This window comes from Suillus bovinus (genome assembly GCF_016758785.1).
Source record: "Suillus bovinus strain UH-Sbo-P2 chromosome Unknown EDB93scaffold_111, whole genome shotgun sequence".
Taxonomy (NCBI): domain Eukaryota; kingdom Fungi; phylum Basidiomycota; class Agaricomycetes; order Boletales; family Suillaceae; genus Suillus; species Suillus bovinus.
Window position 1 is genome coordinate 82,303 of NW_024542167.1, and position 21,609 is coordinate 103,911.

Sequence of the window (21,609 nt, forward strand, 5' to 3'; positions counted from 1 at the left end):
CGCAGCTCGGTAACCTGCATGTTGGTCATTTCCCATGACCCATCTCATATATGATATTAGTACTAGTACCAAGTTCCCCTACCAGTACGGATCAGTAGTAGGCTAGTCTGCGTTGATTATATAGTTTAATGATAGCAGCCACTGCCAGGTGAACGGACAGGGCCGGCCGTCGGTCCAGGGACCCATGGGAAATGGATCGTGGTATATTGCCGCAACATTACCGTTCGAATTTCATCGCCTCATTTCCTGCCTCAAACTTTACAAGTACTGTGTCCCTGTTCTTTCATTTCACTATACGCCCTCCTCTGAGCTGGCAGTGCATCGGCTTGTCATCGGTTGTCGACGACGGTGCCAAGCTTTGCTCTCTATTTGCGTCGACGGCCACCCTACGTGACATAGTCCAGCTGAGGAGCCTTTATTGTTCACTGGACTCTCACCGTCAATTTTGGTCCGGTTATTTCAAGCGCTATGGCTGCGGTCTCGACCATCATTCAACCTTCACGACCTGATTGTACTTCTGTTCCGTCAACTCTTCCTCCGAATCTTCATGTCAATATCTTTCAACGTAGCCTAGCAATTTCTGATCTCGATTTCAAGGACAACCGATACCCCACTCTCTCCCTCGACAAGAGCTTCCATAAAACTAGTCCCATGATTATTGGGTCCGCAGGTCCCCAGACTTGGGGAGCAACCGAACAACAACATCTTTCATCTCGTTCAGACCCAATGGCACAAGCGCCACAGGACAAAGAAGATTTCAACGCTGATGACCGACTTCCCCTACAGCTCAACGGAATCTCAAGCTCCTTCTCCCAGGGAACAGCCCACCGTATCGGCGAACGTTATAGTCTTGACGATAACGTCCCGACATCCGGCAGCGTAGGGTTGATGAATTCACATCTTTTCGATGACTCATTCAAGTCTGCTGGGGAGTCCTTTACAACTTTACCTTCCCCTCCACAACAATTTCGCGATGTTCCGACTTCCCTCAAACCTGCCAGCAATCGGCAGCCCTCTTATCCCCAACTCGATGCTCCTGGTCCATCCAGATTACCACCCCAAAATGGGTTATCCTCGTCACGATCCTACAGTCCCACTATGGGCATCACCATCCCCATTTCTCCCAATCCACGTGCATTTGCGCAACATCCCACTTACATTACCCCTGCCGCTGCCCCAGATCCGATCAATCCCATCCTCTCCCCAAATCCCCCCATCCCTCCCGAGGAGATATGTGTAGAGTGTGCAATGCGTGACCAGGACATGGCAGACGTTATCGTAGTCGGTCCTGGTATGTGGGAGCGTGAAAGTGATGTACTCTATGAGGAGTTACTTCGCAGAGAACAGGAGGACGAGGCAGCTGGAGTCTTATCATCCGAATGCTCTTCGAAACCTAGAGCACGAGGCGGACGCTTAACTGAACAAAATATCAAAATATGGCATACGATGGTAAGCGAATCTGGCCGGTTCATTATCGGTGATTCTAATCATTCGGACTAGACTCCTCGAGAACCAACGTCGAAGCAACAGACTTTGGAACAGTACGTGAAGGCACAGCGGAGTCTCCTCGAGGCTGAGGCACTTGCACATGCGCGTGCTATGCAAGAATCGATGCAACTGGAGCACAAGATGCGAGACACGTACTCACAATTCCGTCGTTCAGCCTATGATTTGAACGGCGGAGTAAATGACGCCGCTTTTCGCCTCAAGCCACCCCAAGCATCCATTGGCCCGAACGGGGCCCTCGGCCACCACATCCAGAGTCCTTCACGTGACTTCACTGTTCTGGAGAATGGTCTCATCGTTGAGCATGTCGACATTCGCAAGGAAGAAAAAGAAGAAGAGCGCCGCCGTAGGAATGAGAAGCGGGATCGTCGTGGTCGGAAGTCTTCTAAAAGTTCTGCAGTGGATGTCACCTCCCTTTATTCCGTCCACAGTCTAGGCCCACATACCGACAGTGGTCTTGGACCAATGCAGAGCTCACGGTACTCTGCTATAAGCTCCATCAGGCCAGTTAGCTCTCTGACCGCGCCAACGGACAGGCAGCCAAGTTTAGGTCAAGTTTATTCGCAAGCATCATTCTCAGATGCGCACAGCCGAGGATCTGCTTCTCCTCGGCGCTCGCGTTTCTTTGGCTTCAAGAATTTGAGTACTACATGGCGTAGCCAGGATAGCCTCGCTCCCTCGGGGATGTCGGGCAGCATGGTTGATATGCAGTATGTGTTTTTATTGATAAAAATGGTCATTTTCATGAAATATTTGTAGCGTGGCCCTGCAGCATGAAAGCAACGGACTTCGCGTACGATCGCCCGTCGGCGATCGGAGTATGTTATCTACTCCCAGACATAGTCAACTGTGGCCACGAGCGGAGCCCCAGGAACCCCCTAATATGCTAGTCGACGAGAAGGACAAATCGAAGAAGAAGCACAAGGGCATTGCGAAGATATGGAAGCTCGTCAGGGGAAGCAAACAGAATCCGCTCAACCACGCAAGCGGTCGTGACTCGGCTCGGTCCCAAGATACAGAGCGGAATGAGGACGACTTACCTCTAGCGCCTCCACCACCTTTGTCATATCTGGTAGATAGAGGACCAGGAGAACATCTGGGAAGCAGTGGGCGCCACGTGTCCACTCCCTCGCTTCCTTCAACATCTTCACCGCGCAACCAATTTTCTTCTTCAGGCATGTCCCCTTCGACAGCGCCGTCTAGCCTCCTTCCCTCACCTACTTCTTCACGTCCATCAGGCATAGATCGTGATGCTGACCGCAAAAGCAGCGCGCAAATTGACGAGAAAGAGAATTATGCCGTTGTTGCTGACGAAAGCGGCAGACTAAAGTTACTTCATCCTGTCACCTCCGAGCCTGATATCCGTCAGAAGCTCCAGCAGAATACTTTTGCCTCCACCAACGGTATGACACTTCCCAGATCGACCAAGCCACAAGTTATGCTCTCTCGGGAGAAATCTTTGCCACCCCTTCCCGGTGAGGTTAAACTTCGACCAAACAGTACTGCTGCGGAATCACGGCCGCAGACATTATACACCTATGATCCTCGTCAGGTCGGTCAGGAACCCAATGATTTCACTCTACCGCATGCCCCATTCCGCACAGAACCTAGACGACAGTCTTTCAGTGGTCCCATCTCTCGTCCAAACCTGGGTATTCAGACCATGATGCCCTTAGGTGCACACGATCCTTCAAAAGGTTCTGGTGGTATGTACAATGAGTTTGGAATCTCTAGGCGCTCGCTTGGCCGCTTGGAGCATATCGATGAAAATCCTCAGCCATTCACACCCACTAAGCGGAGGAGCAAGTTTGGATTTGCGTCCTTGCTGGGCAGGAAATCTACACAGCCAGAGCCAGCCAATGGCAGCAACTCGCATGAATTTCCACGGTTGACGGCGTCACTCTTCGAGGGTGAAGATAACCTCACGACAGCATATACCCCTTCTGCGTCTCGCCAAAGTGCAGGTCCGCGTATGTCTACTATCTCCCGCAAGGCGCTGGAGGAGCGAGTTGAGCAAGACCGAGAATTTATTGCATATCGCTACCCTTCTCACGACCAGCGTCTTGACATTCTGCGGTAACGCAAAACCATCGTTCACATCCCCTTTCATGCTCCTTGCTGTTTCCTCGCATGACAATCTTATCTTGTTTAGTGTCTGTACATCATCCTGCGTCACATCCTCCACCTCTGCATTTTACTTAGCTTTCCACATCCACGTTACCAGGGATAAATGCTCGCCTTCCCGCTCCACAGGACTTTGACTGCATGTTTTTCGTATGTAATCATCACGGTCATTTCTGCTTACTTCCACATTGCTTCCACATGTAAATGAATGCATTCACCGCTTGCAACTTGGCTCAAACCGTTTGTAATTTCCGATCAGGTGACACGTGACCTATACTGGCTTCGTCGCGCGACGCGTTTCACTCCTTGAGCAACTTGATACCCCTCTACGTTTCCTCTGTAAACTACACAACTCAGAACACTATCTCGGTTTGAACAATGGTATGGAATCTTTTGTCGTTATTGGTAGGTCATGCAACGTTTTCAGGCACCACGAGGTTTGTCTTTGGAAGAGAAACGCACTAAGCTAATGGAGATATTCCACGAGTCGGTGAGTTATTACCCGGGCCTCTGCATCTGACCTTTGAAAATGACGAGAATACGGATTGTTAGAAAGACTTCTATCAGGTGTGACCTATCTTATCTCTCAGTAAACATACTCTGACCTTTGATTGTTCTATAGTTAAAGGAGCTTGAGAAACTCGGTCCCAAGCTCAAGGGAATTGGTATGACTATTTGTTACACTAATCAGATAACACTCAAAGAATCCCAAGTTTCTCAGACGGTTAAAGAAGTCTTACAGTCCCTCGTCGACGATGGCCTTGTGCAGGGTGATAAAATCGGTGCTTCAAACTGTATGCCTCCAAACCTGGATATATGCGCGTGATATGCGCAAGAACCCCGAATGCTAACTAGGTTTTAAAGTTTTCTGGAGCTTCCCTTCGCAAAGAGGAACTATTGTTGAACTGTTCGCTTCTCAAAGAGCCGTAGCTATACTGACCCTGCGCACGCTTTAGGTTCAAAACCGCCTGGACAGCGCAAAAGAGACGAGGGCCAGCCATGAGGCTCAGCTAGCTGAGCTAAAAGCAGCTATCGAGCACGAGAGAACTCTCAGACCCCTAAGTGTTGGTTTCAATTTCATCCGAAGAATAATGGATAATCCGGGAGAACTTAGGACTCTCGAGCGGCAGCGTTGGAACAACTTACTTCCATGAAAAAGCAGCTCGCTGTTCTGCAGGAAGAAATCGATGCTTATGGCGCTTGCGATCCCGTGAAAGTGGAGGAGAAAAGGAGAGCTGTCACTCTGGCACATGAGGCGGCAGTACGGTGGACAGGTCAGTAAATGCCCGTCACACCATTTGTCATTTGACAACCTCTTCAGACAACTATTCCATCCTTCTTTCATATTTCACTCGCCAAACTGGGATGGACGCGCAAGATATCAGGAGGTATCTGGAGATCGGCGATGATTTTGAGGATATCTTCTGAAGTTCTGTCCATTCGTAACAATTACACTATTTCCTGAAGTCTTGTCCGTTCGTAATAATTACACCAAATCCGAATCATTCTCACACAAGCTTTCTCTGTCATCACTAAAATTGCTATCGCGTCCCCTCTCCATTGATATAATGACCGGTCGCGATGCAGCTTTGAATGTTGACAATTCTCTGATCGATCCTGCACACCCACTATCTCGTGAATTGAGGCTCGCAAGGAGGGTATTGCAGTATAACGAGCAAAGAGGTAAGTCGAACAAGACGTGCACCGCGGTATTTGGAAAGCCAAGATACTGAAAAGCGACCTGAGCACGAGAAACATCTGAATTGTTAGTGACTCACTGTGATCATGTCGAGTAGAGCGAATAAAGCGGTCCAAATTCCACTCAACATTGAGAAGATGATCAAGCGCTCGATCATCTCGCTCAATCTGTTCACAAGAACAAGGTGTTTAGCAAGAGTCAGGCTTCTTCCAGAAGAGAACTTACGCAAACGTCATGGCTTGTCTGTGCAACATACGCAAATATTTGGCCAAAAAAAATGCGATCGCAATATCAACAAAGGCCATGACGGCGAGATAAGAAGCCACGACTCCCTTTCAATGAAGGTGAGGTTGCATTAAATGAGATAGAATTGGCCTTTAATTATCACCTTCAGCGATGCGGTAAAGAAAAGATTGTCCCCTCCTTGAAAACTGCGACGCGTTCCTGACAGTAGATCTGATGTTTAAGTGAAACCCTCACCTCTTAGCCATGCAATCTGTGAATCATGTTTAGTCACGAAAACATCGAGGAGCCACAAACGCACAAATTGCAGCCCCGAGTTCAAAAAGAGCCAAAGGGATCTGTTTAGAGAACCATCTTAAGTATAGACTTTGGTATACAGCTGAACTGATCCTGACCCAGAGCGAGGGGAGTACCTTTGATCTCGTCTCACTGACTTCACCACCAAGACATTAGGTAAGTATATCAGTCTACAAACCGCGTAGACCTACGTCTATGTGCTTTGACGACAAATATTCCTTGTACACAAACAGAAACAATGGCCTAGTCATCTCAGCAGTGAGTACACACGACGTAAGGTTCTGATTAGGATCTCACCGAGAGGAGAAACCCGGTCTGTACTACATTAGTGCAAGACATAATCGTGATGCTAAACGACTCACTGAGGAGACCCTATAATAATGTTAACGTTATACGAAAAAGTGACATGACATGCAGGGTACTTACGGAAGGACCATTTCAAAAAATAAAAAATCTCCAGAATAAATGACTAGGTAAGCGTACGCTGTACTCATGTTTGGAGATGATCGGAATCAGAGACTAACGTCGTGCTTACCTCCATGCACTATCAGCGCTGTCTGTACGGCGCTCATCGTACTAAAACCACAACTATATTAGCAGCAGGCAGTGAAAGACTTGCGGGTGGCAAACAATATAACAGCAACCTTCGGTAAAATCAGGAATGTTCATGGGACAGGGACGACAAGGAGAGACTCACCACAGTTTTCAGCCATCGATCGTCTCTGACATAACTGCAAATTGGGTCAAGCAATCACTTACACCACTCGTACAATTTACCAACCGGGTGAAATACGAAAAGCTAGAGAAGGTGCCGTGAGGATGCGATTCAACATATGTGTGACTGCTCACGTTTGCACGCAAGACACTCCCCAGAGCATAGCGCAGAGAATTGTTGAGAAGAAATAAGCTCCATATGTTATTCCGGTAGGAAATGGCAGCATCGCGATCAACGCGCCAGAGAATGAGGATCTCGGGGCACCAAAAGACAGGGAAAAAGGTAGTATCATTTCGGGACACGCCTTTTGAGGGTGGGGGATCTGCCGCAGTGGGGGCACTAGCGTCGCTTGACGTTAACGTCACTATAAAATTAGAGCCCTGATAAGACTTGTTCCTTACGGACACCCAACAAGAAAGGCTATGGACACTCAGAAAGAAAAGCTGTGGACACCTCGTCGGGAAAGTGGATTGACAAGTTGTTAATCGCATCACCGCTGCAAGAAAGTTTCGAGGCAAAGCAGTGGATATTGTCACCCGGTTAGTAATTCGCAACCACGTTATCTCGGCGGGCTTTTGGGTTATATCCCTTATCCCTGAAGCAGACCAAATTGAGGAAGGTCCCTCCATAGCAATGGAGCACTCGACACAACACAGGCAGGGTGCGAGCTCGTATTTTGCCGTACTTCAAGACGCACGTGCTGTCAGGGATCATGGGAGCGAAGCACCGGCAAGGGCCAGTCGAACACGGTCAACCGTCACGGTAACATGTTATGTGGCGGCAGAATTCTAGAAACCTTTAATTTGACTTGTTTACCTGAATTATTACAGAGGGAAAGCGAAAATTTCTGAATAGAACACTCACAATTTGCTCACAATTAATCTCAACTTAAGCAGTGCGACATAAAATTGAGCTTGGATGCGAGATTGTGCATGCATTACCACTGGTCTAGGCAGCACTCTGGGTATCATCATGATGCATTGACAATGACCCGTGCGCGTGACCTTTTGCATCACATGAAACCAACCCAAAACCAGCGACCTGAGGGAAATTTTCGACATACGCGAGATACGCCGCGCAAGACGTTATACTACTAGTAGTATAATTTTCGCTTGTCAAAACGATTACGAAGCTTATGACACTGGGCCTGGCACGTGATGCCCAGGGTTGTCGGAAATTTCCGAAGAAGGTTGCAATCACGTACCTTTACTGAGTCGAGATATTTATATCGTAGCGGCGCCAGCGCCAGTCCCCGACTCGCTTATATCATCCACTCCAATAGTTTCTCTCCTAAATTGATTCGTTTGCGGCCTTGCACCTCTTCCTTTCTGTCACTTATTACATGCATGCATGTATGTATTCTCTCATGGCATCAAGTCCAGAAATCGCTCAACAATACTGTGCTAATCCGGCCAAAATATCAATTCCTTTTTCCACTGTGTTTGGTCCAAGCAGACCCACCTGATTATAATCTGGTTGATGTATCTAATGTCATCTTTGTTGCAATTGTGAACGGCACATTTGTTTCCACAATTATGCTTGATCACCAACACATTTCCATTCATGTCACCATCAACCCAATTCAAACCCGCAAGACCTCGAATCAGTGAGTTTGGAGGGGAAAACACTGTTTCATTCTCGTGAAAGTAAGTGTAGCCATACTTGTTCTCCATCTTGTCCCCATGATAGACTAGATTGTAAGTCTTTCTACCACGGCTAGTGAAGGTGATGAACTTGTTAGTCCCCAGGCAGTTTACCCAGTGTATAATTTCAAGGTGTGAGAGGTCTTCACATTCTATGCCATACATGTGTGCAGGCATGGCCACAAGATAAGGTTGGGTGGCCTTTGTCCTGTAGAAAACGCCCCTATATGATGCGCTATACGCCTATGTGGTGTCCTTCTGTGAGTATCCATTCATTAACTGCGTGTATGACACACTTATGGCTCTACTGTGTTTGATCAGGCCTTCTTGTATGTGGACACTGAGTAAGTTGGCTGGCATAGGCTGTGATGGGAGCCATACTGTCCACTTCCTATTTGCATGGTATAAGGGACAGAGGGCACACAGATCTATCCAATGAGATCGCATAAATTGGCCCAATATATTGATATCCATTTGTTCATGTCTCACTCTTGACCCACAGGGCCCAACCTCAGCAGTCTTTCTCATTCATCATTATTGCCTCTGCACTGACACTGTAACCCATATGTTGCACATTAACAGTGAACTTCCTGGGCTCTATCTAGTTCTATGTGAGTTTTCCTACGACGAACCTCTCTTCTCGCTGATGACAGAGAATACAGAATGAAGTAAGATAGCATCTTCCTGCTTTTCCACATACCACAACTGCACCTGTGTTTGGATAAGCACTACAGAATATCCCATTGTAGACTTGTCTGATATTCTTCGCAATGTACCCAATCGTCAGAGGTTCAAAGGTACGTATTCACATGTGTTGCACTGATTGAATCTGAGAGTACTCTTACTTACATAGACTTTGTTGCCTTCCTCATTCGAGAGGGCATCTTTATGTTTTTTCTTGACGATACTGTGGAAGGGTATGCACTGGCAGATGCATTTAATGATGAATAGCCCTTGTGTACAATGGATGTGCTTGCTCATGTATTTAGATAATGTAGGCCTATTAGAGTATTGCTCAATCCTGATTTCTTGGTTTCCCATACATAGCACATCGCGATAGAACTTATATCAAATCACACACATTGCTCCTGTGGTCTTTGAAACATGGGATTGGGGTCCCAGATCATTTTCCCCCTACTCAGGAAAATAAGTCTCACAGATGTGCTATTGCAAGATCCAATGCTATGTTTTGGTCTATGGTTTAACGACTCTGTCTTGCCTCCCTGCTGTCCTTCATCTACACAACCACCATGTCTGTAGTGTTGTTGTAGCTCTTGGATGTCTTTCATGGCGACACTGCCTTCATACTGAGTCAGTCATCTTTCTTGTGCCAATCTGTCCTAACCCCTCAATTTTATAAGTATCATGCACTGGCAGGGACTCTCTCAATTTTCATGTTTTGTCAGGCAGTGACATCCAGGCCTCACCATCTTGTCCAGCTTTTCATGAGCCTGCACTCTTCATGTTATTTGTCACTCAGCACTTGTTTTCCCATCAACCTCTTTTTACCAGTAAGCACATGTATCACACACAATACAATTTGTTCACAATTTCAGGCACAGTATGGACCATCGCATACAATCATGCAGTGCACACTGTTTGCACTCAGGGTCTTGACCTAGCTGAAGTCCTAGCCTATAATACCTGGTTGCTTCTTGATTTTGATTAAGGTGAAGGAGTTCAATGAGTGCTGAGGCACTGACAGCCGCCCACCCCTTGGCAAGCATCAGTCTAACTACTTATACAATGAGCAATACATTATGTCGCTTACTACTGATATACTACTTTGTGCACATTCAGCATCACTCGGCATTCATGGTGCTGTCTTACCTGGAGGTCGCAGCTTCTGACTAAGTTTTTGGGCTGTTCACGCATGTACTTAAGTCCCAGAAAACTTGATTAGCTACAGACATACACCAAAAATGATTACAAGCAACCGTAATGCAATGCATTCTGTTCTTCATCAGTTATATACAGACACTCATGTAGCTTGCCACTTACCTGTTAATTATAATATTGGACACCAGCATGTCGTCCTTAGTCATGTCCATAATTTGGCCATTCACTCATGAGCTCTGCTTTACCATTAGAATACTTCCTTTCACTACAGCAGACCTGCCTGTCATCCATGCCATCTGATGCAACAGATGGTTCGGCATAGTATTATCCTCTATCTTTTCAAAAACACTGTGTAGATTCCATCCAGAGCCATCATGGTGTTTGGAACGTCATAGAATGTGTGTTGTAGGTGTTGTTGTGTGCATGTGACAGTGTTGAGTTCTCGCTGTCATACCCAGTAGTTAACATATAGGTTGTTGAGCCTCAGTGCCCTCCTCATGCCGTCAATCATTGGAATTGGGACTGAAAATGGCCTGTGGCATGCCATACTGTAGAAAACACCCTTGAACCACTTTAAGAATCTCTGCATGGTCACATCAGTGACTATGGATATGAACTGCCATCCCTCTCCTACCGGTTGTCGACAGCATATTTCTCTTGGAATGAATTTCACTGTCTAACCCTATTTGGCAGTGATAGTGACACACATTGATTGAATTTATAGTTGCACATATGGTGGGATGCACCCACCCCTTCCATGTTCCTCAACATGATAGTGAAGCTGTAGTGACAGATATTATTTGTGCAGTACCAGTTCAGATGCCATTTAATGTCAATGTTGTGGAATGTGTTTATCACTGAGTCGTCTGTGTCCCAGTTGATAGATTTGCACATTTGTCTCTCCTGGACATGATGCCATAGCATGGGGCATCAGTTCCAGCACTCCTCTCCGATGAAGTCTATCCCAGTCTCCACTCTCAGATTTTCATTCAGATCACCGGCACAACCAAGTTTGTGGTCCCATCCAACCAAATTGCTTGTGTGGGTGCAAATTGCCACTCTCTGTTCCAGCAATTGTGGATAAAAGCATGTCACACCCCCGTTGTCATGTATATCATGCCAGCAGTAGTGAGAGCATTGAAAATTAGATGCAGAACATGGTCTTTGTTGACAGGAGAGGCGAGTGTGATGATGTGGGTGTCCCAGCTATATTTGCAGAAATGGCCTATGCTGGTAGCTATTGCAGGGTGACTGATATAAGATATTGTGCTGTAACCCATGTTGTTGACTATGAAATCGTCCAGATTTTGGAAGCCTTCAACTGGCACTACCATGTTTAAGTCTCGCATAACCTGCTCGAATTCTCCTATGAGCATGCATCGTGCACTTGATCCCGTTATCAGGCCTTTGGATTGATGTAGTACTCTCTTGAAATTGTGGAAATCTTGACCCACAAATGGTTCCAACAGCCTCCTGAAGCATCTCAGAATGACACTTTTCCCCACTTTGCGCAAACTCTGAGTTGTGCGACTTGTGGATGTGACATCAGATATCGCCATTTTATCAAGGACTTCTGTGATGATATCTTCGTTCAAATTACAAGCGACTGTCAGCCAGGTCAGCATATGTTTATGCAGATGGACAGGGTCTTACAGTTCATGTTTGATCGTGATGAAGGCGAGCCCTTGGATATGCAACTCTATTCCACAAGGAACTCAATGGGTTTAGGGCCATCTTTATGTGGCTTTTTCTGATGTAACAAGTTGTATTTCTCCTCCATTTGTGACATCTCACTTTCAACAAGTCGAGACACAAACATATATTTCGAGTACAATCCTTACAATCTAGACACATCTATACAAACATTCGAGTGATTACCATTTGACTTTGCCAACCACACTTTTAGTCTCTATTCTTCAGTGAGCTCCATTGCTTGTTCACCATAAAGGTCATCATCATTCTCCACACCATTGTCGGCCTTACAAGATTCACCCTCATGGTCAGTGTTGTCTGCTGCAAACATTTTCTTCACACAACCCTCGTCAGCGATGTCAACTGCCTTGCATTTCCCTTTTGCGTCAGTCAAGTAGCTTGCAAACATCTGAGAACTGACACCAGCATTGGGCATCAACTTCATGGACTTGAGCATAACCTGGTAACACCTAGATCCATTCTTGTCCTCATGAGCACTATTTTCCCATTTGCTTTGGGAGATAGTCCATCTATGGCTCTATCAGATGTTTGACAATGACAAGCTCAAGGTTAGACTTACAATTTAAGCTGGCACTCTAATAAGACAACGTCACCAGTTTTGATCTTTGAGCGGTATTCATGAGGTCCGATGAGAACTCCATGGCCATCTCAGATGTTGGGCATGATGATAGTGCATTCCTGCAAGTGATATTGCACAATGATAGCCACATAATGGCCCAATGGGTTGGGTAAATCAGATAGTCTTTACATTCCTGCTGTAGTAGTGTAAATTTCAATGAACATTCCTTCACAGGATATCACTCATAGTATAAGGTTGCAGCTGGGGGAGACCCTCCCCCTGGAGGGCCACCTGCCAATGCAGCAGCTTTTGCCTTAGCTAGAGTTATTACTGATGAGTGGCAACATAAGGGCAGAGAGAGAAGTGCAACATACAAGGACTTTGCATAGTATCCCCTTCTACAAGGACAAACAGTGTCAATTCAAATGTGCTTGCATGGACTCAACAAGCAATATACATACTGCTGATATCTCCATGTCTTAAATGCAGAACCAAAGCCTGTGCAGGATCTGGAATGTTTCCTACCAAAAGGTCAATAGTAACCACAATCAAGAAACATTCGTTCTCATCTGACCCAGTACTATGCCAGAAAGGGACATATCTAGGATATGCTGCCCTGGAACTGATTACTGGAGAAGTCATGGTTGTTAATCAGACACATGCTCTAAGACAAAGCTACTTACATGTGTTCCTAGAATCTTCTGCTTCCTCATGAAGCACGTTCAACATGTCCAAGGTGAGCCCCTTCAGTGACAAATTCCATATTATATGGGTCACCCGACCTACATAATATCCCGTATAAGATGGGCCAGCAGACTATGGGCCGTATCACAACACATTCTCCGTATGTGTTTCATTTTACATACTATATCACTCACTCTATATGTTGCTTTTTTGTTCTCCATCTCAACGACGTCTTTTTATTCCTCTTCCCTTAGAAGCGTCTCCCCTCAGTCCTTCAATCGAAGACTGAGGTGAGTTGTTTTATTTACGAGTCTACAATACAGTCTCTAATAACTACATAGTTCCTCCTTTGTTCCTAGGTATGCACTATGTCGTAGCTTGTTAGTCCTTCAATTGAAGACTGAGTTCCTCCTTCGTTCCTAGGTCTAAGCCTCTTCACTCTAAGAGGTTATGAGCCCTGGCTCAGACTAGGCCCCCACATTTGTTACACTATAACATTCATTTTTCCGTAATCGTCCGAGCTGGCCCATTTGGCCCAACCTTCCTCGCTGCTTGATCCTTGGATCCTTTCTATTCCCTTGCCGCCGTCACCACCTGCTGATGCCTGTTCTATTATCTTGTTCATTACCCACATGTTCTATCATACCATCGCCATTCGCCGACACACTCTTCGTTACCACTCAAGATGTCCAATATTCGGATCCCTTCTTCATTTCCTCATTCCCCGCTAGATGCAAATGGATCCAATTATTCATCGTGGGTTACCTCTATGGACCTCTGGCTATCTTTATTCAATCTCTGGCGCCTTCTCATTGGTGATGAGAAAGAGCCGCAGCCCTCAACCAAACTTGCTACTGAGTCTGATGCGACATTTGCGCAATGAGTCGCCACTCATGATGCAAGTGCAGACGTTGTATCCTTCCGTGAACGACAGAGCATTACAAAGGGTCTCCTTGGCATGGCTGTGCACTCCAGTGATCTAATCCACTTTACGGGCATTTTGAACCCTGCCCTTGTTTGGAAGGCACTCGAAAACAAGTACCAGGCCACTATCGGTATTCGTTTTACCTGCCTCATGGGTCGCATTTTTGATCTTCCGAAAGCATTGGACAGTGATTCACTTGCGCAATCAATCAAGGAGATTACAGATATTAAAGCTCAGTTCAAAGCTATCGATTCAGGTAGAGTGGAAGTGCAATGAGTACATTCTAGTACAGGCATTACTCCGTGCATTACCAGACTTCTATGCCCCGCTTTTGCAGCTTATCCTCCATAGTGCTGATGCAAATGCAGGAAAATTGATGCTTGAAGGTGTCATTAATCAGATCCGAAACTCTGAACAATACTACGCGAGTTTTGGATCAGACAATCCACATGCACATCACACTGCCATGGCAGCCAGGACTGTCAAATCAAGCAAGTCTGCTGAACGCCCAAAGCCAAAGGAACTCGACACATCCAAGAGAGATAAGTGGGAGTTATCGTGGCGCTCCACATGCGGATCTTGCAAATGCACAGGCCACATCTGGCATAACTGTCGCACTCACCTAGCAAAATCAGACTTGCCAAACACGTCATCAAATATTCCTCCATCATCTTTGCAGAGCACTAATCCATCGACTCTCGTACTAGGACAACCTGATATCATTCCACATTTCCTTCACCTCTCCGCGCACTCTGCAAGCTTTTCTAATACAGGCATTAGTTCCTTCTTGTTCCATGTAGATTCTGCTGCCACCGCACATATGGAATCAGACTATTCTCACTTTACTCGTTATTCTGCCTATAATCCACCCATAATGGTAAAACTTGCAAATGATGATGTCGTTTTTGCTCCTGGATGGGGGATTATAAAACTGGCCATGAACAATGGCATGATCTGGGAACCTGTCGAGCTTCCTTTCCTGCATGTTCCCGATCTCCAATGCACATTGATATCAGTCTTGGCTCTCGCATCAGAAGGCATTTTCTTTGCAACAAACGCCAAGGGAGGTTCAATGGAACGTGCAGATGGCACTCTGGTTGCACAAGTTGACTGCACGTCAGGTCTTTATTATCTCCAGGCCAAATACAATGAAAACCACACTGCCTTTGCAGTAAAGTCCGTCTCGAGCACAGCATTGCCAATGACTGTGTGGCATGCACGGATGGGCCATGCAGCTAATTCTACCTTGTGCAAAGCTGAGAAAGTTGTCAAAGGACTTGTCCTTGATGATAACAGACCTGTTGAACATGCTGATTATATTGATTGTGTGTCGTGTGTAATGGGAAAGCAGAAACATTTTCCATTTCCGTCCTGCGCTCGTCATCATGCCACTCACATTGCCGAGTTGATTCATTCTGACGTTTGGGGACCTATCGACACTGCTACCACATCCAGAGAGACCTATTTTGTCGCATTCACCAATGACTTCTCTCGCTATACAACGATTTACCTCATCAAAAACAAGAGTGATGTTTACTCTCGCCTGCAGCAATATGTGACTTGGATTGAAAATCAGTCAGGGCAGCGGGTAAAACATTTTTGCAGTGATAATGGTGGAGAATATACCTCTGGTATTGTCACTGGTTTCCTACAGAGCAAAGGTATCAAGCATGAACTTACCATGCCATATACGGCAGAACAAAATGGTGTTGCTGAACGTGGACACCAGACAATTGTGACTCGTGCATTAAGTGCACACCATCAGAGTGGCTATGCTCGTTCGTTTTGGGGGTATGCTATCTTGAACTCTGCATACATCAAGAATCTGCTCCCATCATCGGCTACAGAGGACAAAACACCATTTGAACTCTTTCATGGTTATCCACCCGATGTTTCGCACTTGCAGCCTTTTGGCTGCCTCGCATATGCACATATTCCTAATGACACACATCACAAATATGATTATGTGTCACGATGGTGTTTCCTGTTAGGACATGCTAAGGACGTTGGTTATTTGCTATGGGACTCAACAGCTCGACAAGTTGTGTGGTCTTGCAATGTTCTTTTTGATGAGAATGTCTTCTATGGAACCCCCAACTCCATAATTTCACCACTCGTCGAATTATACAACCAACATATCCAAGCATCGAAGGTATTGCAAACATCAGAAGACCTGGGACCTATGCCATGAACTTATGACTTGGATGAATCCTCCGAAATAATTCTCAAGAGAGCAACACCCATGTCCACCGTTTCAGTGGGAGCAACTCCAATCCTTGCATCTACCACTTGTGACGTGTCACTGCCCCCCACACAACTTGAACCAAGTAATGCTATTCCTGTGCCCACAGTCAATTTTCCAACAGATTCAGAAACCCTACCACCTTCTGTCCCACGACGTTCAACTCGTCAGCGTGTTGCAGCCAAGCCTGCATTGCCACGTTCCGTTGCAATTCCAACAAAAGTCGTTCCGACAGAACAGCGCTGGACATATGTGCCAATGGATACCAGTCACGCAGACAAAAATCTTGCAGTCAATATGTCATCTGATATTGACATTGAGCATTCTGTAATGCGTGCAACTGTAGATGGGCGGAAGCAGCCTCCGAAGAATCTCACTCAAGCTCGCACATCCACAGAATCTGCAAACTGGGAGAGTGCAATGATAGAAGAATTGGCATCACTTCGTGAAAAAGGAACCAGAGTCCTCACACCACTTCCACCTGGCTGAAAAGCAGTTGGTTCCCGCTGGGTTTATGCCTACAAGTATGATGAAGGTGGTCAGATAACTCATCACAAAGCTCAACTCGTTGCACAAGGATTCTCGCAGATTGAGGGCTTAGACTATACTGAAACTTTCGCGCCAGTTGCCAAGTACGACACAGCACGTGCTTTGCTCTCCATGGTAGCAAAACACGACCTTGAGCTCGATCAGATGGATATGAAAATGGCTTTTCTCAATGGTGATCTTGACGAAGATATCTACATGAAGCAACCACCTGGGTTTGAAGATGCAGAATATCCAGACTGGGTATGGAAACTCCTCAAGGCAATTTATGGGTTAAAGCAATCTGGACGCCAGTGGAACAAGACTCTCGATGAATTTTTGCGAAAAGAAGGTTTCAACTTTGTTCACAGTGAAGCCGATTATAGTTTGTACGTGTTGCGCAAGGATGACAAAGTCATATGGCTTCTCATCTATGTGGATGATATGCTTCTTGCATCCAACTGCCGAAAATTCCTTGATGGTTTCAAGGGTGAAATGAGCAAGCACTTTGAAATGAAGGATCTTGGCGAGGCACGCCACTTCCTGGGGATGCATATCAAATGAGATCGTATGAAGCAGCTCCTCACCATTGACCAAACTTCATTCATCGAGCAAATTCTTACTGAAGCCAAGATGTCAGACTGCCGCCCAGTCGGTACTCCCATGGTACCAGGAGTCTCACTGTCAAAAGCCACTGCACCTCTGACGAAAACTGAAGCACAGCAATTTGCTCACATTCCATATGCTCGTGTTATTGGCGAACTCAACTTTGCGATGCGCGTCAGTCGACCTGACATTGCATATGCAGTCTCCACATTATCCAAGTTCCTGAGCAACCCTGGTGTTGAGCATTACCAACAGCTTCACCATTTGATTCACTACATTCGCAGAACTGTGCATCTATCCCTTAACTTCGGCTTATCAGATGAAGGACTCATCGGATACTCTGACTTGGACTTTGCTTCGGACAAAGATGACAGTCGTTCCATTGGTGGCTATGTCTACTACCTCTTTGGATCTCCCATTAGCTGGCGCTCTCAGAAACAACCCATTGTTGCAACATCCTCCACGGAAGCCGAGTACATTGCCCTCTCCAATGCCACTCGAGAACAAATTCACCTTAGTCAACTCTTGCATGATTTTGGACTCGACCCATCACTCATCACACCTACTGTCCTGTATGGGGACAACAATGGGAGCTGAGCATTGACAAAGAACCCCCATTTTCACGACCACACAAAACACATACACGTCCACTATCATTTCATCTGCGACCTTGTTAACGATGGAATCATTGTCATCCATTACATACCCACACATGACATGATAGCTGATATTTTCATGAAGTCATTACCTCGAAAGATTTTCCATGGTCACTGTTACTCTCTCGCACTCCGCTCGTCCTCAAATGATAGTATTGTTGGACAAGACACAGATGACGCGTAGATCGAGTGATATGCGTCTGAGTGGGAGTATCACAACACGTTCTCCATACATGTTTCATTTTACATACAATATCACTCACCCTACACGTCGCTTTTTTGTTCTCCGTCTCAACAACATCTTTTTATTCCTCTTCCCTTGGAAGCATCTCCTCTCAGTCCTTTAATCGAAGACTGAGGTGAGTTGTTTTATTTACAAGTCTACAATACAGTCTCTAATAACTACATAGTTCCTCCTTCGTTCCTAGGTATGCACTATGTCGTAGCTTGTTAGTCCTTCAATTGAAGACTGAGTTCCTCCTTCATTCCTAGGTCTGAGCCTCTTCACTCTAAGAGGCTGATGTTATGTATATCCCCGATATTGATGGATGGGCCGGGAGGGATATTATTTCCGATGGAGACGGGTGGGCCCATCGATGCTGATATTATATATATCCTCGAAGATGTCAGGTGGGCCGATGTAATGGTTTATTGTATAGATGGGTGGGCCGACATACAGGAATTATTTTGTACACAGGTGGGCCGAGGGCGTGGTGGAATATGTATTATATAGATGGGTGGGCCGATGTAAGGGTTTATTGTATAGACGGGTGGGCCTACATACTGGAATTATTTTGTAGACGGATGGGCTGAGGGAGTGGTGGAATATTCATTATATAGATGGGTGGGCCGATGGAGGGGGATGTTATATAGACGGGTGGGCTGAGGTAATGAGATATCTGTCTGACATTCACAGATTACTGAGTCCCAGATGCCCAAAAACTGAATCCCATTGTGAAACATCCATTCCAGCCACCTGAACACCTGAAGCTTGAGACTGGAAACTGGAAACTCATGAAAATGTGTGAAATTTCTATTTCCTTACACCAAACACATGAACACCTGAACACCCAAAGCCTGAAGCTTAAAAGTCCATTTATCAAATCACCGAGTGCCAAGTGCTGATAAACCCGAAGCCTGAGACCCAAAATCCAAAGCCCGGAACCCAAAAACATGTATGCAACATGTCCATTTTTCATTCATTGCACAAATCACTGTGTGTCAAGTGCCAAAACCCAAAACTCGAGACCCAGTACACAAATCACCAAGTACCGAGTGCCGAGGGCCAAACCCCAAAGTGCGAGGCCCAAAACCCAAAGTCCAAAACCTAAAAACATGTATATAACATATCCATTTTTCAGTCATTGCACAAATCACCAAGTGTCGCGTGCCAAAACCCAAAACTTGAAACCTGGTATGCAACATGCCCATTTTTTATTTACATTAAACAAATCATCAAATGCTGAATGCCAAGGCCCGAACCCCGATGTCCGAAGCCCGAAACCCAAAAATATGTATACAACATATCCATATTTCCCTCACTGCACAAATCACCGAGTGTCGAGTACCAAAACCCAAAACTCAACACCTGGTACACAAATGGCCAAGTGCCGAGTGCTGAGGCCTGAGCCCCAATGTCCGAAGCCCGAAACCCAAAGCCTGAAACCCAAAAATATGTATATAACATATCAATATTTCACTCATTGCACACATCACCGAGTATCGAGTGTGAAAACATGAAACTTGAGACCCAGTACACCAATCACCAAGTGCTGAGTGCTGAGTGCCAAGGCCCGACATTGAAAGCCTGAAACCCAAAGCCTGAAACCCAAACATATGTATACAACATATCCATATTTCCCTCACTGCACAAATCACTGAGTGTCGAGTACCGAAACCTGAAACTCAACACCGAGTACACATGACTACAACTGGACATGAATTCTGTATTTGTATGTATTATCCATTGATGTAGGGTTCAAATAACTTGGGAATTGTATTGACTACCGAGTGTTGGGACTCAGGACTCGCTAGTCAATATAGGAAAATGATGATGAAAAAATGAAAATTATTATTATGCTTAACTTTCTTAATGAAGGTTGTAGTCCGAGTCTATGTGAGTGTATTGGTACTCAGTGTAGTGATGGTCGTGGTGCTGGACTCGGAACCACTGATTTTCATACTCACATCATTCTTGTCAATTGGGGATTATTTGAAGACTATGTTAAATGTCAGTCAGTGTCGAGTATGATAATGAATGTATAGTCATACCTCAGTCTGAGAACAAATAGACTGAGGTAGGATGATGCAGGTATGAGGATTATATATTTGTCTGGCATGTTAGCAATGATGTAAAGATGAGGCATGCATTTGTACATGTGTGCAGTAAGTGAGCATAAAGATAAAAGAATGAATATTAATAGCGAGACTTGCACATTATGTTGAGATATCCAACATGACAAGCCTGTGATGGGATCAGAGACCTGGAATAACACCCATATATGTCCATTATAATAGCCCTAATAGTTTAGAAAGATCCATGAAGGATTGATGTAATGACAGGCATAGGTGTGAAATGTGACAATAGACATATTTTTACAAAGTCACATTTATAGATGATTCAGGCCAAAGATTTCATTAAAAATATGTAGGATAGATTGTAAACTACCTAAGGAACTCATACTGCCTACTGCCTTGAGGGTAGGGGGTGGGTGGAAGGGATATAGTGAAAACATGAGTTGACTCAGCATTAAAGTCCTATTATTGCTTCACTGACCATTTTCAATGCTTTGGGTCTTTGAAGTTTCCCACACTCCATTTCTTATCTATTTCACTTCCTCAGTACTCAATTCTTGGTGGATTTGTCTGTAAATTTATGTCTATGATACTTAATATATTTTAAATGTACTCCAGGTTTCTGATCATGAAGATTCAATGTTTTGAAGGTATGGGTCCCTTATCAGGAGAAATGGCAAGTATGCACACTAGCTCACAAACTCCAGCCTATTGTGAGCTGATCTTGGTCATAAGAGGCAATAATATAAGCTATGCTCATTATATATTAAAAGGTTGGATCATGGATGCAAGGGCAAGATACTTGTTACAAGAACATGTAGATGCTTGGGCCCCTACCATTTTTCTCCTTATCCTCCTCGTCTCTGCCCTTGCATCACACCCTCACCCTGACTTTGCTCTTGTTATCCTTGTCATCCTTGCATTCCCTTTTGCCCTCTACCTGTTGCTCCAGCAGAGTCAGTACATCTGGCTGGACCCTTTCTCTGACGAAGCATACCCATGCTCCGTTCCACCCGTTGACTGATCCTGTGGACAGTCCCCTTTGCCCTTACCGTCCGGATGGTAACCTATGATACAATGCACGCTGCATCCCCTTTACCCTGTTTCCTTTCTTGATCTATGACTCAGTGCGCAGTCGCACATTTGTATTTATATTTAGATCCGCAGTTGCACGATCATGCCCCTGCGCGTTTCACTTCCTGTTTCTGTTCTTTGACTCATTTCTATTTGCATGTTCTGGTTCACCTATGACTCACCTCAAATGTGCCTTCCTTTTCTAGTGTTACCATTTGACCAGTTCCCTTTCCGGTAGTATGAAGTTATCATCCACTAATACGC

General features: G+C 45.4%; 5 protein-coding genes across 5 annotated transcripts; 2 read left to right on the top strand and 3 right to left on the bottom strand.

Annotated features, from left to right (window-relative positions):
- The first annotated feature begins 215 nt into the window (after positions 1-215).
- Positions 216-3,797, top strand: EDB93DRAFT_109349 (uncharacterized protein). The gene is made up of 3 exons (XM_041446519.1): positions 216-1,449; positions 1,501-2,216; positions 2,266-3,797. The coding sequence occupies exons 1-3, from the start codon at positions 469-471 to the stop codon at positions 3,584-3,586; spliced, it is 3,018 nt and encodes a 1,005-aa protein (XP_041301907.1). The 5' UTR covers positions 216-468; the 3' UTR covers positions 3,587-3,797.
- Positions 3,798-4,042: 245 nt separating this feature from the next.
- Positions 4,043-5,058, top strand: EDB93DRAFT_1095204 (meiotic nuclear division protein 1; the record flags this gene model as incomplete). Its single annotated transcript, XM_041446672.1, has 8 exons — positions 4,043-4,120; positions 4,183-4,197; positions 4,253-4,295; positions 4,344-4,424; positions 4,495-4,529; positions 4,587-4,694; positions 4,745-4,904; positions 4,952-5,058. The coding sequence occupies 8 exons, from the start codon at positions 4,043-4,045 to the stop codon at positions 5,056-5,058; spliced, it is 627 nt and encodes a 208-aa protein (XP_041301908.1).
- EDB93DRAFT_1181676 (uncharacterized protein) lies at positions 5,047-5,896 on the bottom strand. Its single transcript, XM_041450670.1, has 3 exons — positions 5,555-5,896; positions 5,409-5,496; positions 5,047-5,359 (listed from the first exon to the last, which is right to left on the bottom strand). The coding sequence occupies exons 1-3, from the start codon at positions 5,632-5,634 to the stop codon at positions 5,117-5,119; spliced, it is 411 nt and encodes a 136-aa protein (XP_041301909.1). The 5' UTR covers positions 5,635-5,896; the 3' UTR covers positions 5,047-5,116.
- EDB93DRAFT_1181690 (uncharacterized protein) lies at positions 5,501-7,138 on the bottom strand. The gene is made up of 13 exons (XM_041450671.1): positions 6,719-7,138; positions 6,651-6,668; positions 6,567-6,600; positions 6,500-6,513; positions 6,405-6,445; positions 6,296-6,353; positions 6,232-6,241; positions 6,167-6,184; positions 6,061-6,112; positions 5,968-6,005; positions 5,874-5,910; positions 5,810-5,825; positions 5,501-5,760 (listed from the first exon to the last, which is right to left on the bottom strand). Exons 1-13 carry the CDS (start codon positions 6,874-6,876, stop codon positions 5,685-5,687), a joined length of 570 nt encoding a protein of 189 aa, XP_041301910.1. The 5' UTR covers positions 6,877-7,138; the 3' UTR covers positions 5,501-5,684.
- Positions 7,139-10,996: 3,858 nt separating this feature from the next.
- EDB93DRAFT_1108582 (uncharacterized protein) lies at positions 10,997-13,067 on the bottom strand (the record flags this gene model as incomplete). Its single annotated transcript, XM_041447854.1, has 6 exons — positions 10,997-11,128; positions 11,164-11,672; positions 12,008-12,228; positions 12,339-12,354; positions 12,800-12,967; positions 13,022-13,067. The coding sequence occupies 6 exons, from the start codon at positions 13,065-13,067 to the stop codon at positions 10,997-10,999; spliced, it is 1,092 nt and encodes a 363-aa protein (XP_041301911.1).
- Positions 13,068-21,609: the final 8,542 nt, after the last annotated feature.

Bases quoted from the DNA above. Each gene is read 5' to 3' on its own strand.
- EDB93DRAFT_109349 (XM_041446519.1), top strand. From the start codon at position 469: ATGGCTGCGGTCTCGACCATCATTCAACCTTCACGACCTGATTGTACT. The intron at 1,450-1,500 runs GTAAGCGAATCT...CATTCGGACTAG, and splicing joins TCAAAATATGGCATACGATG to ACTCCTCGAGAACCAACGTC. The intron at 2,217-2,265 runs GTATGTGTTTTT...AAATATTTGTAG, and splicing joins GGCAGCATGGTTGATATGCA to CGTGGCCCTGCAGCATGAAA.
- EDB93DRAFT_1181676 (XM_041450670.1), bottom strand. From the start codon at position 5,634: ATGGCCTTTGTTGATATTGCGATCGCATTTTTTTTGGCCAAATATTTG. The intron at 5,497-5,554 runs GTAAGTTCTCTT...TCTTGTGAACAG, and splicing joins AGACAAGCCATGACGTTTGC to ATTGAGCGAGATGATCGAGC. The intron at 5,360-5,408 runs GTGAGTCACTAA...GTCGCTTTTCAG, and splicing joins CTCTACTCGACATGATCACA to TATCTTGGCTTTCCAAATAC.
- EDB93DRAFT_1181690 (XM_041450671.1), bottom strand. From the start codon at position 6,876: ATGATACTACCTTTTTCCCTGTCTTTTGGTGCCCCGAGATCCTCATTC. The intron at 6,354-6,404 runs GTAAGCACGACG...ACATGAGTACAG, and splicing joins AGCGCTGATAGTGCATGGAG to CGTACGCTTACCTAGTCATT. The intron at 5,911-5,967 runs GTCAGGATCAGT...TTCTCTAAACAG, and splicing joins AGGTACTCCCCTCGCTCTGG to ATCCCTTTGGCTCTTTTTGA.